At 35.0% G+C, this 14,189-nt stretch overlaps 2 protein-coding genes across 2 annotated transcripts in view; one reads left to right on the top strand and one right to left on the bottom strand.

Moving 5' to 3' along the window:
• Window positions 1-335: 335 nt before the first annotated feature.
• On the top strand, window positions 336-13,327 carry LOC121387121 (multiple epidermal growth factor-like domains protein 10). Its single transcript, XM_041518146.1, has 10 exons — window positions 336-717; window positions 1,090-1,287; window positions 3,545-3,673; window positions 6,168-6,320; window positions 6,951-7,094; window positions 9,579-9,722; window positions 10,757-10,903; window positions 11,561-11,704; window positions 12,366-12,509; window positions 13,272-13,327. The coding sequence occupies exons 1-10, from the start codon at window positions 336-338 to the stop codon at window positions 13,325-13,327; spliced, it is 1,641 nt and encodes a 546-aa protein (XP_041374080.1).
• A 69-nt stretch (window positions 13,328-13,396) lies between these two features.
• The window catches only part of LOC121387120 (multiple epidermal growth factor-like domains protein 10), a 10,085-nt gene continuing 9,292 nt past the window's right edge, over window positions 13,397-14,189 (bottom strand). Inside the window, exon 7 of the mRNA XM_041518145.1 lies at window positions 13,397-13,410. Coding sequence (XP_041374079.1) covers window positions 13,397-13,410 — 14 coding nt within the window. The remainder of the gene's footprint in view (window positions 13,411-14,189) is intronic.

Below are 14,189 nucleotides of genomic sequence, written 5' to 3'. Positions count from 1 at the left end.
GATATTCCCCGAGCGTCTTGTGGTATCATAATTTATCAGCATGAGTTGATAAAAGTATGAAATCCGAGACAAGAGGTGTGTGTGTGTGTGTGTGTGTGTGTGTGTGTGTGTGTGTGTGTGTGTGTGTGTGTGTGTGTGTGTGTGTGTGTGTGTGTTTGTGAGTGTGTGTGTGTGTGTGTGTGTGTTATATATATATATATATATATATATATATATATATATATATATATATATATGTATCTATATATCTATCTATCTATATATATATTATTATTATTATTATTATTTTTTATTTTTTTTTTTTTCATTTGCGATAGTTGTAAACAATGTCAGTAATGTCAGTGGCCAGGAAAGGACCAGATACACAGACCATCAACCAGCCAACGATTAGGACGAAGCAATCAACTCATGTACATGATGCCACTATCCCCTGGCATCGCATCGTAGTAGGCAAGCTCAGTGAGACGTACCGATCCTACTTCATGGAGGCTCTACGCGTGGACGAACTCGTTACATGGCACTTCAGCTACCAGACGCACTGCGACTACTATTATCCGAAACAGTTGCTGTTTATTCTCAAACACCACGACACAGATTCTGTGCACGCAGACCACGCTAATAGTAGTCGGCACAGTTGTCCAAGGGGATCATTTTCGGCACTACGTCCAATCTCCGAGATGATTAACTGTAACATCCACCAATTACTCAAGATTACTAGTATGCAGACGGGAAGACTACCACGTCATAGCTGATAACCTACGTCACTAAACTGATTCCTTCTATATATGCATGTAGGATGCAACCAAACACTGCTGGATATTCGCGTATTGCTATTATATTATTTGTCATTATTTTGTAAATTTTGTCATTTAAAGTTTAGAAACTGGTCTTTAAATATATTGTGCTTGTTGATCGATGCCTAGCCCGAGTACTCTGCCGATCAAGAGCTAGATGGACATTTGGATGGTTGTAGCTCTCGATCAACATAGTACTACAACTAATCGATGCCGTACTTATTAAAATATAATTCATAATTGAATGATTTGTACAGACATCATTCATTCTGTATATTTTATATTGTTTTTACAGATGAACTTCGTAAGAATGGCGTACAACTATACAGTTCCAAACAACCACGCCAAAATAACACTGGCCACGGGTGTGGAAGCATATCTACCAGTAGCCCAAATATAGCAACCTTGATATGCGATGACACAGCTAGATACATCACACTTTACAGAAGTACGGGTGATTCGGCAATGGATTTCTGTGAAGTTCAAGTATTTGGTAAGAAAAACGAGTGACTGTTACACATGTACACTTGAGATGTGCCTCAAAACAGGGGCTATAAAACATTTCCAATAGGATATCTCGCGGATCTAAATAATAATAATGATGATGCTGATGCTGATGCTGATGATAATAATAATAATAATAATAATAATAATTATTATTATTATTATTATTATTACTAATAAACCAGAATTCATGATACAGTTGGCTCTTTCCTTTGCAATAATTGCAATTGCAAGAATAACAAGCTAAAGTGTTTGTGTGCGTGTCTGGTTTAGAGTCTTCTATATTGTAAGCCACCCGGCTAACAAAAGGAACAAGTCAGGAATGGTAGAAAACATCAGTTCATATTTATTTACTGCAGCAGATAAGCAGCCAAAATTCGGCAATGGATTTCTGTGAAGTTCAAGTATTTGGTAAGAAAAACGAGTGATTGTTATGCATGTACACTTGAGATGTGCAACAAAACAGGGGCTATAAAACATTTCCAATACGATATCTCGCGGATCTAAATAATAATAATGATGATGATGATGATGATGCTGATGCTGATGCTGATGTTGATGTTGATGCGTTGATGATGATGATGATAATAATAATAATAATAATAATAATAATAATAATAATAATAATAATAATAATTATTATTATTATTATTATTATTATTATTATTATTATTGTTACTAATAAACCAGAATTCATGATACAGTTGGCTCTTTTCTTTGCAATAATTGCAATTGCAAGAATAACAAGCTAAAGTGTTTGTTTGCGTGTCTGGTTTAGATTCTTCTATATTTTATAAAATATACTAATTTAGTAGCTTTATATGACAATTATATTCTTTAATTTACACATTTATTAAAACGAAAATCACTTCGATGATAGAAACCCACAGACGTGTGTTGTATTCACAAGATAACAACCTAAGTTTGAGCAAACTGCCTTATTTTGCCCCGCATCACATACTTTTGTTATATATATAATGTGAGCAGTACGCTATATTCCATTTGAAACGAATCCATTCATTCCGTGTCAGACAAACAATTAACAACTAGGTTTGGAGTGCGGACGTCTTCTTTGTAATCATGATTAAAACAGAGTAACAAACAACACAAATATTATCTTTTTATGATTTTTATTATGTGTAATTTGCAATTATAGTCCGCCCCTCCCTCCTACAGAATTAATTTTTTTCTAAATAATGTTGGTTTGGTTTGACGTAAGAAGAAAAGTAAAAGCGTTTTAAAAATAACAAAAAGTACCATTTTTGTGTGCAATTAAAAACATATTCGTGTCGGAATTAAATACAAATGTAATGCATACCATAGTAAGAAAACTTATGGACTGGCAGTCTTGATTCGAGATAACTCTATTTTATTAATTTCACTACATAGAAAATAACCAAGAGTTATCTAAAAAAGCAAGACCATATCAGTGCATAATACCAAAATGGCGCCATTACGCTGGAAGCGTCATGTTTTTACTATGGTATGTATTACAGTTTTACTTATTTCTAAACCGATTCTTTTTTTTTCGAATTGCACACGTGGCACTAATGATGTTTGCGATACTCAGCTTACTTAGTTATGAGTAGAACGAATGAATGAATGAATTAATTAATTAATCAATGTACAACGACATCCTGTACAAAAACAATATTGGCTATTGTGTGTAAAGCTATGGTAAACGCACAAATTAAGTGGTGATTAGTTATTGATAGAATGCTTTGGACTATTTTATATCTCTGAATTGCCTTAAGAATATGGTTCTGGTATATATATATATATATATATATATATATATATATAGCTATATATATATATATATATATATATATATATATATATATATATTAGTGTACATATTTGTATGACAGTTGCTTTTCAAAGCACCGTGTCAAGATTATTGTATTAATAAACGTTTTTAATCTACGAATAAATATCAAATTCATTATACCTTGAACTGTAGAATTTAGTTGTATGTGTATTGAATTTAGGACATATTGCGTTAAACTAACAAATGCATATATAATATAAAATATTCTAATTATATATTCTACACATTATATTACAATTTCAGTATTACTATCTTATGCTGGTGCTTATTTTAAAACATATAATATTCGGCACAAAGACAACAATACTGATATTTAAATATTGTTTCTGCTCTGCATTGCTGTACCATTCTTGCGTTCATTTGTGCCATCTTTCGTCTATTATTTTGTTGATACTACATGTAATTCTGTTTTTAGTCTGTGATGCAGGCACTTTTGGTTATGACTGCAGCAAATTTTGTCATTGTCGAGATGCACCGTGTAACTATGTAACTGGAGAATGTACAGGAGGATGTAAACCAGACTGGACTGGACGCACGTGCAGTGGTATGGAAGGAAATGTTTTATTTAACGACGCACTCAACACATTTTAGTTACGGTTATATGGCGTCGGAGTGCAGTGGTATCGTATATCGTAAAATACCAGCCACGCCAACAGATCAAATGCACGACATATAGTGAAGGGATGCCGGATTCTAGAGCATCCCTTTCCCAAGTCATTTTCTCCGATATTTTCCCCAGTCACCCCCTCCTTAAATAAAGACATAAATGTATTCCATTACAAATATTGTATTGATCAAACTATCTATAGCTATATTGCAATTCGGACAAATTGGCGACAGCAATCAAATATAGTTGAAAACGAATTTTACCAATGTAATTACAAAGAGTGCCTACTGCAAACATAATCTGATTTCAATATACGATCCACTGAAGCGAACATATTTTTTAAACGTTAGGTTGACACCCTCAAATTTTCTCTTTCCGGGCTTTTATTGCACACAAATATACACTGGAATGCCACATATTTCTTAGTTACATGTATATGCTGGTAAGATGCCACTAAAATGAACTCTCTTTAGAATATCATTATTTATAACATTTTATTATTATTATTGTTTTAAGCGTATTAAATGTCTGTCTTATTAACTTAAAATTCACTTGGATCATATATTGTTATTTTTATAGGTTAACATGGTCATATATTGTTGGTTTGTATGTTAATAATCAATGCAAAGGTGCTATTGTTTAAAACTGTATCTCTATACAAACAGTCCATAGAAGATACTGACAGATTCAAACTATAACCTGACCACTATTTAAAATATCAAAAGGAAAAACGTTAATTATATTGAAACGTGTACCCATTTATAAATCATTGCATTAATACACTGGTATGTGATTCAGCTGAACAAGTTTCTTAAAATATAATATTACTGCATGACTACATTCAACATTAATAATATTACTCCAGAAATTGTAAAGAACATGGAGGGAGGGAGTTCAAGATAGAAATAAAAAAATCGCCTCAAAATTCTTGTTCAAGTCTAAATACTGGAATTTAAAAGGACGACTTTAAATTGTCTGTTCAGAAACAAAATTGCTCTTCTGAGAAAACATTCATTATAACATCAGATTTCAGTGAAATTATGTTAAGTATGTACAGCTAAAGACCAAAACTATCGTGCTGTAGGGACGTATTTAATGTGGGGGAAATACGAAAATTCCCAGGAGTTGTCATGTTCACCGTGGTTCAGTGAAATATTTTGTATGATACGTTAGCGAGGTTTGGAATTCCAAAGGTATTTAATTTTCATTTATAATCCATATTTGGATAAACAGGTTCCTGTAAATTTATCTAAATATGGATTAACTCTTTATGGGATGTCTAAAACGTACGGCCAAACGAGTAGCGGCGATGGTATATTTACGGCTGTCATGTAATGTACACTTGAAGTTCATATACATGACCACCGTGTATAGAGCCCTGGCAAATAAGATCGGCTATGTACACAACACATAATATTTGAAATATATTATTGCATGACAAAATAATGGCGAAAGAGAAGAGAAGTTAGCTTCAGCAGAGGTTTGAACACACGCCTGCACCGACAGTAGAACATTGTGGTGCAATCGTTTGTGCTTAATAGCCATTAAATGTAGTATCCTGCGTTACTAATATTAAATGAAGCCATGTTGATTTATTTACTAGCTGCTCAGACTTGATTGAGGGAATGATTGTAGGAGAATGCAACTGGCGTGCCTATATCCAACTTCAGCCAGTCGTTTGCATAGAAAAGATCTCTTGCTGCATTAGGAAAAATGTAACGGGTTTCCTCTGATGACTACGAGTCAGAATTACTAAATGTCTGAAATCCAATAGCCGATGATTAATTAATCAATGTGATCCAGTGGTGTCGTTAAAAATGTTTCTTTATATATAGCCACTTACGTTTTAAGCATCAGACTAGTACATAGTCTTTTTATGCATTCTTTAAAAATGTAAATGTGTCTATCCCAAGCCAGATGTAATTGCCCTTAGGGATATGACATATGGGGCATATTAATAAATTTGACTGGGCGAAAAATGAATGTGGTAATCTAAAGGCATACTTGCCCAATGTTTAGGTTTTACCGCGACAGACTAATGACAAATTTAGCTGTTTCTGTAAAGGCCTAACCAGTTGGAATTACCGCCGTTTAAAATGCGTCTGTAACTAAAATAAATTAACGTATAAGCTTATTTTCATTCAGTACATTTTGTATGTGCTTGCAACAAACACCAAACTTAATACATACAATGGTTCACCACTTCTTATTCTCATGTTTGCAAAGTGTGATTCTAATGAATATGGCGCACTGTTTGAAAAAGAAGCCCGCTTCAACAGAAACAAACTTTTCAGATCCTCAGGTGAATATAGCGGATTTTAGATTCGAATTTCAATAAAATTCAATATACCGTATGATATTAGTGTGTAGCATTGCAGTTGCAACAGTGTTAAACTGGATACATAATCAGTTAATACAATTGTATTTGTAGTATGTGACTCTGATCATTATGGAACACTGTGTGAAAAGTCTTGCTCCAGCAGACACTGTGACGAATCACGAAATAATTCATCATGTAACAAAATGACTGGACGATGTGATGATGAATGCATTCCAGGATGGATGGATCAGGACTGTACAAAGAGTAAGATGCAATTGCTTTCATTTTGTTTGCATGTGATGTAAAGGCATTCCCAGCTTCATTGTCATATTACTGTCATATTACACAACCATTATCACTTGCAACATCAGAATTATTCTTACTGCCACTCCAGAACAACTTGTATTGCAGTCTTTTTTTTATAATGCTTATTTTGCCATTACCATTCTAGTTATACCCATACCGTGAGGTAAACTATGCACAGAAATTGCCCGAAATATCAGACTTCAAATTTCATTGCAAATGAACCATAATGTACCAGACTAAACACGGAGATTGTGTCTAACTAATGTATGTATATATGTAGTGGCAAAGCGTGTGTTTACTGATGGTTTTATAAATACCCTTCTAATATCATTAGATATCATTAGATAAACTGCTTATGGGACACAACAGTTGTGTTTGTGTTGTATCGTTTTGGTGTTACTGCCATTGTTGGTTTATTATTCAAACCATAGATCAAATGAATGCCAGAATAAACTTAATTTAAGGATATATATTGTCTGATACGTTAGACAGAAGTAGTGGAAACAATCAGGTTTAGGATGGTTATGAGAATTATTATAACCAGTGTGTAATATTGATTGGCAAGAATCGCTTCTGTTACTATTTCAGAATGTTCAGAATCTAAATATGGTCAGGGCTGTGCCAATTTCTGCAGTCAGCGAAAATGTCTTGGAAACTCGTCTTGTCATCACGTGGATGGGAAGTGTGATCATGGTTGTGATCGAGGATATCAGTCAGAAGATTGTACTAAGGGTATGTACTGTAAACAGTGCGTACTTATGAAATGTATACACCAGACCTCGCCGTTTAAGGGAAGGAGCTATCCCTCTCAGTCCCCATGCCTCCCCTGAGACTAGTTCCAGGATAGCAATTTTACCTTCCCTTAGCATGGAAAAATATATGATAATGTCCATTGGCAGGATTCGGTCTTATTGCATCGATTCACATTTGACAGCCCGCCTCGTTAAGTGCTCGTCTACCAGGTTTCAACAAAAAATGGAATTCCAATTAACTGTAGTTAACAATTATACGACGAGTATGTATTCAAAATATTCAAGTGCATGTATATATACAAGGTTATATATTATGGATATGTAAGGAGATTACACGAGTATGTATTCAAGGTATCACACAGATTACAGATTTCATCAGTAGATTTCGATATATATATATATGTATTCAATATGTAAACACACTAAACATATACATAGCAGTAAATTGTACTACAAGTATGTGTTCACGATAATACACGTACTAACAGTACTTTATACTAACGAGTATGTAGTCATCATATATCACACATTACACATATTAGAAGTAAATGGCACAACGTATATGTATTCATTATATTACACGAATAACACATCAGTGTATTGTATAACAGGTATTCTAATACAACTTTCATATAAGCCTTTTTTCCATTGGTTAATTTTATAATAAATCGGAAGGTAGATGTACGCTGTCATGGGCAACCAGGATTTATCACGATGACAAAATTCCGAGAACTAGTCCAATATGCTGTCACGTAGCGTCGTGTGTCGTGTTTTCGTTAGTACATTAATTCCGTGTCTTACATTATATTTAAACGTCGGTATAAATAATTTTCAACAGAATTACTAACTTCGTTAGCAGCAATGAACGTGCACCGAGCTCAAGTAAGGTCCAGTCACTGTTCGATCGCAGTAGTCACCAGCATGTGTCGTGTGGACTGCTCTTCTAGTTTGTGTCCTCAAAAGTGTGCAAGTAGGTTCATCAAAAATAATTATATCACAATCTTAAGTACGTTATTTTTGTTTAGAACACTTTTTGTGACAATAAAATTGATAAAGAACACAAGATGGAAATGACTGGATTTCTTAAAGCGCAATTTTAAACAACATTAACTGCTTTAAAATATCGCACAATTCTGAAAAACCTTTGAAAATAATAATTGCCCTTTAGAAAAAGCATATTATTTTATGTATTTATATAAACTTTTAGTGAAAATATGTTAGCAAGTTATACAGTAGTAGACCTACCCCATCAACGTGGTTTTTGTACAAAACTAAAACAGGCGAATTCCTCGAAATAATTCAATATGAGTTTGAAACACCGCTCACAACTGTAAAGTCAAATCATAGTCATATGTTTTGCAACAGATATTAAACAGGCAACAAAAATATTTCTTTTAGTGTATCCTGTATTACAATAAATCGTGTTCAAAAGACAGACTGCAATGCTGATAAATTTGCCATTTGGTTCGCTCATAAGTCAGTGACGTCATGTGAAGAGAAAGAAAAAAAATATTAGTCATAATTTTACTTACTACAAGTGTTTTCATTGAATATCGTAAGTAAGGAGAATAGATACAATTTTTTTTTTATTTGTGAGATTTCTTTAATGAAAACATAATATAATGTCTTACAGATACTCCTAATAGGTGTAGTATTAGAATAGGGATAATATCACTGTGTTTCGTTGTGAACTATAACGATTTATTAATTTTTGGGTATAAAACCACATTTTGTGATAAATCCTTATAGTTAACAACGAAACACAGTGATATTATCCCCTAATTGAATACTATTCAATATATTATGAACAGAATACATTTCAATACCGGTAGTAGATTGTTCTAATATGTTTTTACCAGTATGTGTTCAAGTATTACACACATTATGAATATTAGCAGGATATTATGCTAAGAGTAAAGAAAGAGATAGTTTGTTTTGTTTAATGGGATGTAAAACAATTGGTAATTCTTAAAGGAAACCTGCTACATTTTTTTCTCTAGTAGCAATTGATATTCTGGATGCATTTTCCCACCGACAGGACAGGTCTTTGCAACGCCAGTCGTGGTGCACAGGTTGGGACAGAAAACACCCAATCAGAGAATTAGTTTACCGAGATGATTATTGATGGCGTACGACGCAATACCTTCAAGCACGCACTTTACCCACTAAGCTAAATTCCGCCACACTACGAGTACGTGCTCGCGATTACACACATTACACATATGAGTATTAGCAGAGTGCACATAAATTAAACATCTCAGCAAAATTATATTACATTACTCATTGGTGTGTGCCCAGGACATCGAGCTTGAACTGTAATTTGATATAAGCACGAAAATGAGTATAAATGGATTCAGAAACATTTCTATATTCGTACTATCAATCTGTGTAGGTCTCATTTAAAGAATATTGTTGCAGCTTAAATTGGAAAAAAAGTGTTATCTACATTGTTTGTTATTTTCAGTGTGTCCCTCTGACAAATACGGATTCAACTGTATCATGTTTTGCGAGAAGAGAAACTGTTATGGAAATTCGGTGTGTGACAGTCTTAATGGGGCATGCGTCAATGGTTGCTTAAAAGGCTGGGATTTACCAGACTGTGTCACTGGTATGTGCAGTATAGTCACATTTAAAACAGGATAACTCAGTTGAAATCCTAAATATGATGAATGCAAAAGTCCAATAAAATAAGTACAACGTTCAGTAGACGCACCAAGTATTAAGCACAACATGTGCTCTTTCTTACACAGTCTCACTACCTTAGTTGGCGTCGGAATTAACCATTGCCTTGTTAATATTAAAATTGTTTTTATCACCTTTGTTGTATAAATATTGATTAACTTTTTCTCATGTAATCCATCTGGCTAAGAAAATTGATGGTTACAAAATAGTTCAAGTGTCTTCTAGTCGTGTTCTATTTAAATATAGGAACAATTGCTATGCGCTTAGTGTACAATTGTTAACTTTGAAATTACAATGCTATAGACCTTTATTTTGATTATTTTGGAGTTCACTCAATCGTTTGGAACCGTATATAACTGTTTGCTGGTAACAAAAAAAAGAGAGGCCTTACTCCAGTGAAAAGAAAAAATGTCATACTGAACATCAAATATAACTTGATGGTAGTGCTCAAACAATGGGTGGCATATCATAGAATAAATCGCCCTCGATGGATACATCAACCAGTTTCCCCACGACTGGTCCATCAAAGGATGTAGTGTGTGAGTAAAACATTTAAAGTAGATATAAATTATCCATTGATAATAGTCACCAACAATAAAATAAGTGAGGACATCATATTTCTAGTCCCCCCCCCCCCATCTCTCTCTCTCTCTCTCTCTCTCTCTCTCTCTCTCTCTCTCTCTCTCTCTCTCTCTCTCTCTCTCTCTCTCTCTCTCTCTCTCTCTCTCTCTCTCTCTCTCTCTCTCTGACCTATGGCATAGAAATAGCAGTTGTACAATTACAATTATAAATTATAATATTACAATTATAAAATTCAGTCCCTTACTGTTCACCAACATAATATCGAACACATGATTATGCACGTATGTTTAAAACATAAAACATAAACAGGTATTATTTCACCTAGAGCAAGATCCAAATATTGTTCAGAAATGAAGCTATCACTTTCTATACCTACAGAATGCCACAACAATACTTTTGGACCTAGCTGCATGTTTAAATGTAGTGAACGACTCTGCAAGGGAGACAACTCAACATGTGATATTCAAGATGGTGTTTGTCAATATGGTTGTCAGACAGGCTGGAAGAATGCAAATTGTACTGAAAGTAAGTGAAATCACAGTAGTCTGGCGAACAACATTGTGATATATTATCTTCGAAGAGTCCTTTTGGGTGGCATATGCTGTTAATAATGGGTAAAACTATAATAAAATCACCATGCTATAGGGTGTTAGATGAAGTCACTTAACAGTATAATACTCTTCAAACGCTAATTGATGCCAAAAGATCTACGAAAGTCAATTTTCATTTCTTAAAGAAATGTTTCTTTCAGATTCTACAATTATTTTCCCTTCAGTATATTAATCTTAAATAAGTGGCGAATGTGAGTATAATTGTTTGTTTTGTTTTGGGGTTTTTTGTTTTTTTTCAAAGAAGCAACCATATTTATGTAGTAGTCTAACTGAAATCATCATCACTAGTTATGCACCTATTCTGATAGGCGTAGCAAGATGATAGCGACTGGGGAGGGCAGCTATAGTTCTATATTACTTCGATTTTCAACTGGAATGGGACACTGCCTTGCCTTCAAAGTTTGGATGTCAGTGCACATTGCCTCCAAACCACCACCACCACCCGCTCCAGCTTCCGGCGCCTAAGGTTTTCATAAGGTCAAAAGCAAATCAAAATCCAGAGGAATATAAACGTAATCAGATGTAACAGACACAAGTGTCGATTTATATTTTTATATGATTTTTCCACCAGAATGTGACAGTGGTTCGTATGGTCCAGACTGTGCATTTGACTGTAACAAGAGACACTGTCAGACTAAATCAGCCAACTGTAATCATGTTAACGGATCATGCGGAGGGGAATGTGAGAATAACTACAAAGGCATCGACTGTGCAGGTATCATCTCTGTCTTATTCCTATGCAATTGGATATAATGTATCTATGACGAGTAGATGTTAGCGTACTCATTGTGTTCGCAAACACTTCCAATCATGTGAAATACATAAGTAATCTATTCCCTCATTGTGGACGGTGTTTGCACTTCAGTTAAGAAAATGTAATGATCATTGAGCTCAAAATATTTGTCCAAGATAAATTGAACTGAACAATATTAAATTAATAACTGATCTTGTCTTCCCTTATTATATATCCGTGAGCACATTCAGACGTACCTATGTTTACGAAAAGTGTATAAATGGTTTGGCACCTATTGTGGCGCCAACTTTAAAGTGGCAATGCTCCTATGCACGGAGTTGGAACACTAAGTATATATCACAGTCAAGATCAGCGTGTAGGCGAAACACCTAACTGAATCATGGTTACTTATCCTCGAGACTATATCATATCTTCCCTTTGGAATCGTTCTTGTACAAAGATACAATTTCGAATACGCTAATGGATGACTTGTTATTGCCACATATGTTACGGCTTCTGTTACACACTTTAAAAATTGTTATATTGTTTTAGTGTATTACTGGTTAGTACATTAACACATATGTTAACACATAATTACATTTAAATAACCTGGCCTAAATGGCGAATGAACTAATATTTACAGGGTGTGATGGGAAATATGGCCCGGAATGCAGTTTGTCATGTAGTGACAGACACTGTAAAAATGATAATGCACCATGTGATCACGTGACTGGTTCATGTGATGGACCATGTGATGCTGGATATCAAGGGGATGCTTGCGCTGGCAGTAAGTACGCAATCATGTTCAGATCATGTCAGATATATGTTGTGCAAGAGTCATTATATTTATATGAGTTTCAGAATGATAATAGTAATAATACAATTATAAATACTCTCTCTCTCTCTCTCTCTCTCTCTCTCTCTCTCTCTCTCTCTCTCTCTCTCTCTCTCTCTCTCTGTTTCTCTCTCATTCTCTCGCTCTGTCTCTGCCTGTCTGTCTCTCATTCTCTCTCTGTCTCTCGAAAACCCCCCCCCCCCCCCCCCCCCCCTCTCTCTCTCTCTCTCTCTCTCTCTCTCTCTCTCTCATTCTCTCTCATTCTCTCTCTATCTGTCTCTCTCTATCTCTCTGTTTCTCTCATTATCTCTGTCTCTGTCTGTCTCTCTCTCATTCTCTCTGTCTTTCTCTCTCTCTTTCTGTTTCTCTCTCATTCTCTTCTTCTCTTCTGTCTCTGTCTCTCTCTCGCTCTCTCGTATCGATATCTCTCTCTCTCTCCTCTCTCTCTCTCTCTCTCTCTCTCTCTCTCTCTCTCCTTCTCTCCTCTCTCTCTCTCTCGTGTATACAGTGTCTATGAATGAATGAATATGTATTATATCCAACTATAGACAAAGCACATGCCAGTGCTTCACGGTATTAGTCACAACCTTATTAAAACTGTCCTTTGATTCCCCCCCCCCACTAGGTTCCACTGTCATTGGAGGGTCTTATAAATACATGTTTATTTTATCAGAGTGTGTGCTGGCACATAAAATCTGTACCATTTTGTTTTAGAATGTGCTATTGCGTACATACGGTTGATAACTGGACCATGTCATGTGCTACTATAAAGGTTAAAAAATCTGCTAGCTGTCCTCATGAAGACGGAACGTGTGTAGGTGGATGTAGGCTCTGGGTTATCATGGGTAGTGGACTGTTTGAAAGGTGAGACTATATTTAAGTTAATCACATTTATGTCGCGTAAAATAAATGGGTATGCTGCAGGTCATATATTAAGGGAGGCCCCAAAGAGTTGGCAGAAATGGGGGGTCCATGAATACATGGTGAATAAAGATCTTCTGGCGGTTTAAGCTGATTTAATTTGCGCGAGTGTTGCCATATAATTTGTGCAGAAGAATACTGAAAATAAAGATGCTGAATGGAAATGAACTGGATACATTGGTTTATGACTGGTATGCGAAAAAACTACCTGTATGCTCCATTTTCTTTTAAAGATACGTCTATACAAGCTCTGTTTCTGTCGTTGGTTGTGTAGGTGTATGACCATGCAACGTTATGGCAGTGACAATTATATTCATTCATACTTGTCCATTCCCGTTGGTTCGCAGGGAAGTAACAATTCAGATAATGGATATGTATATCTAGGTCGCCAACTTGACCTTTAAATGTTACGTCATCATTAATTAATTCACCAGCTATTATTAAGATCATCATCGTCATTACCAACGCATTGTCGGCCACAGTGCATTTAGGCCATTAACCCTTTTCAAGTGTTACCAGTATAGCATAACCAATTCTAGCAATTCAATTTAAACTAACGGATTACAAATAATAGCGTTATTTAGTAGCTGGACAGGAACCTCTGCTAATAAATTGTTGGGTGATTCCAAAATAAAAATTAGATGAAGAAAACAACAACAACAACAATGACAAAACCCAAAACCCCCCCTCCATAAAAAAGCCCTAAAAAAA

This window comes from Gigantopelta aegis, chromosome 13 (assembly GCF_016097555.1).
Source record: "Gigantopelta aegis isolate Gae_Host chromosome 13, Gae_host_genome, whole genome shotgun sequence".
Taxonomy (NCBI): domain Eukaryota; kingdom Metazoa; phylum Mollusca; class Gastropoda; order Neomphalida; family Peltospiridae; genus Gigantopelta; species Gigantopelta aegis.
This window is presented reverse-complemented; position numbering and strand designations above follow the sequence as displayed.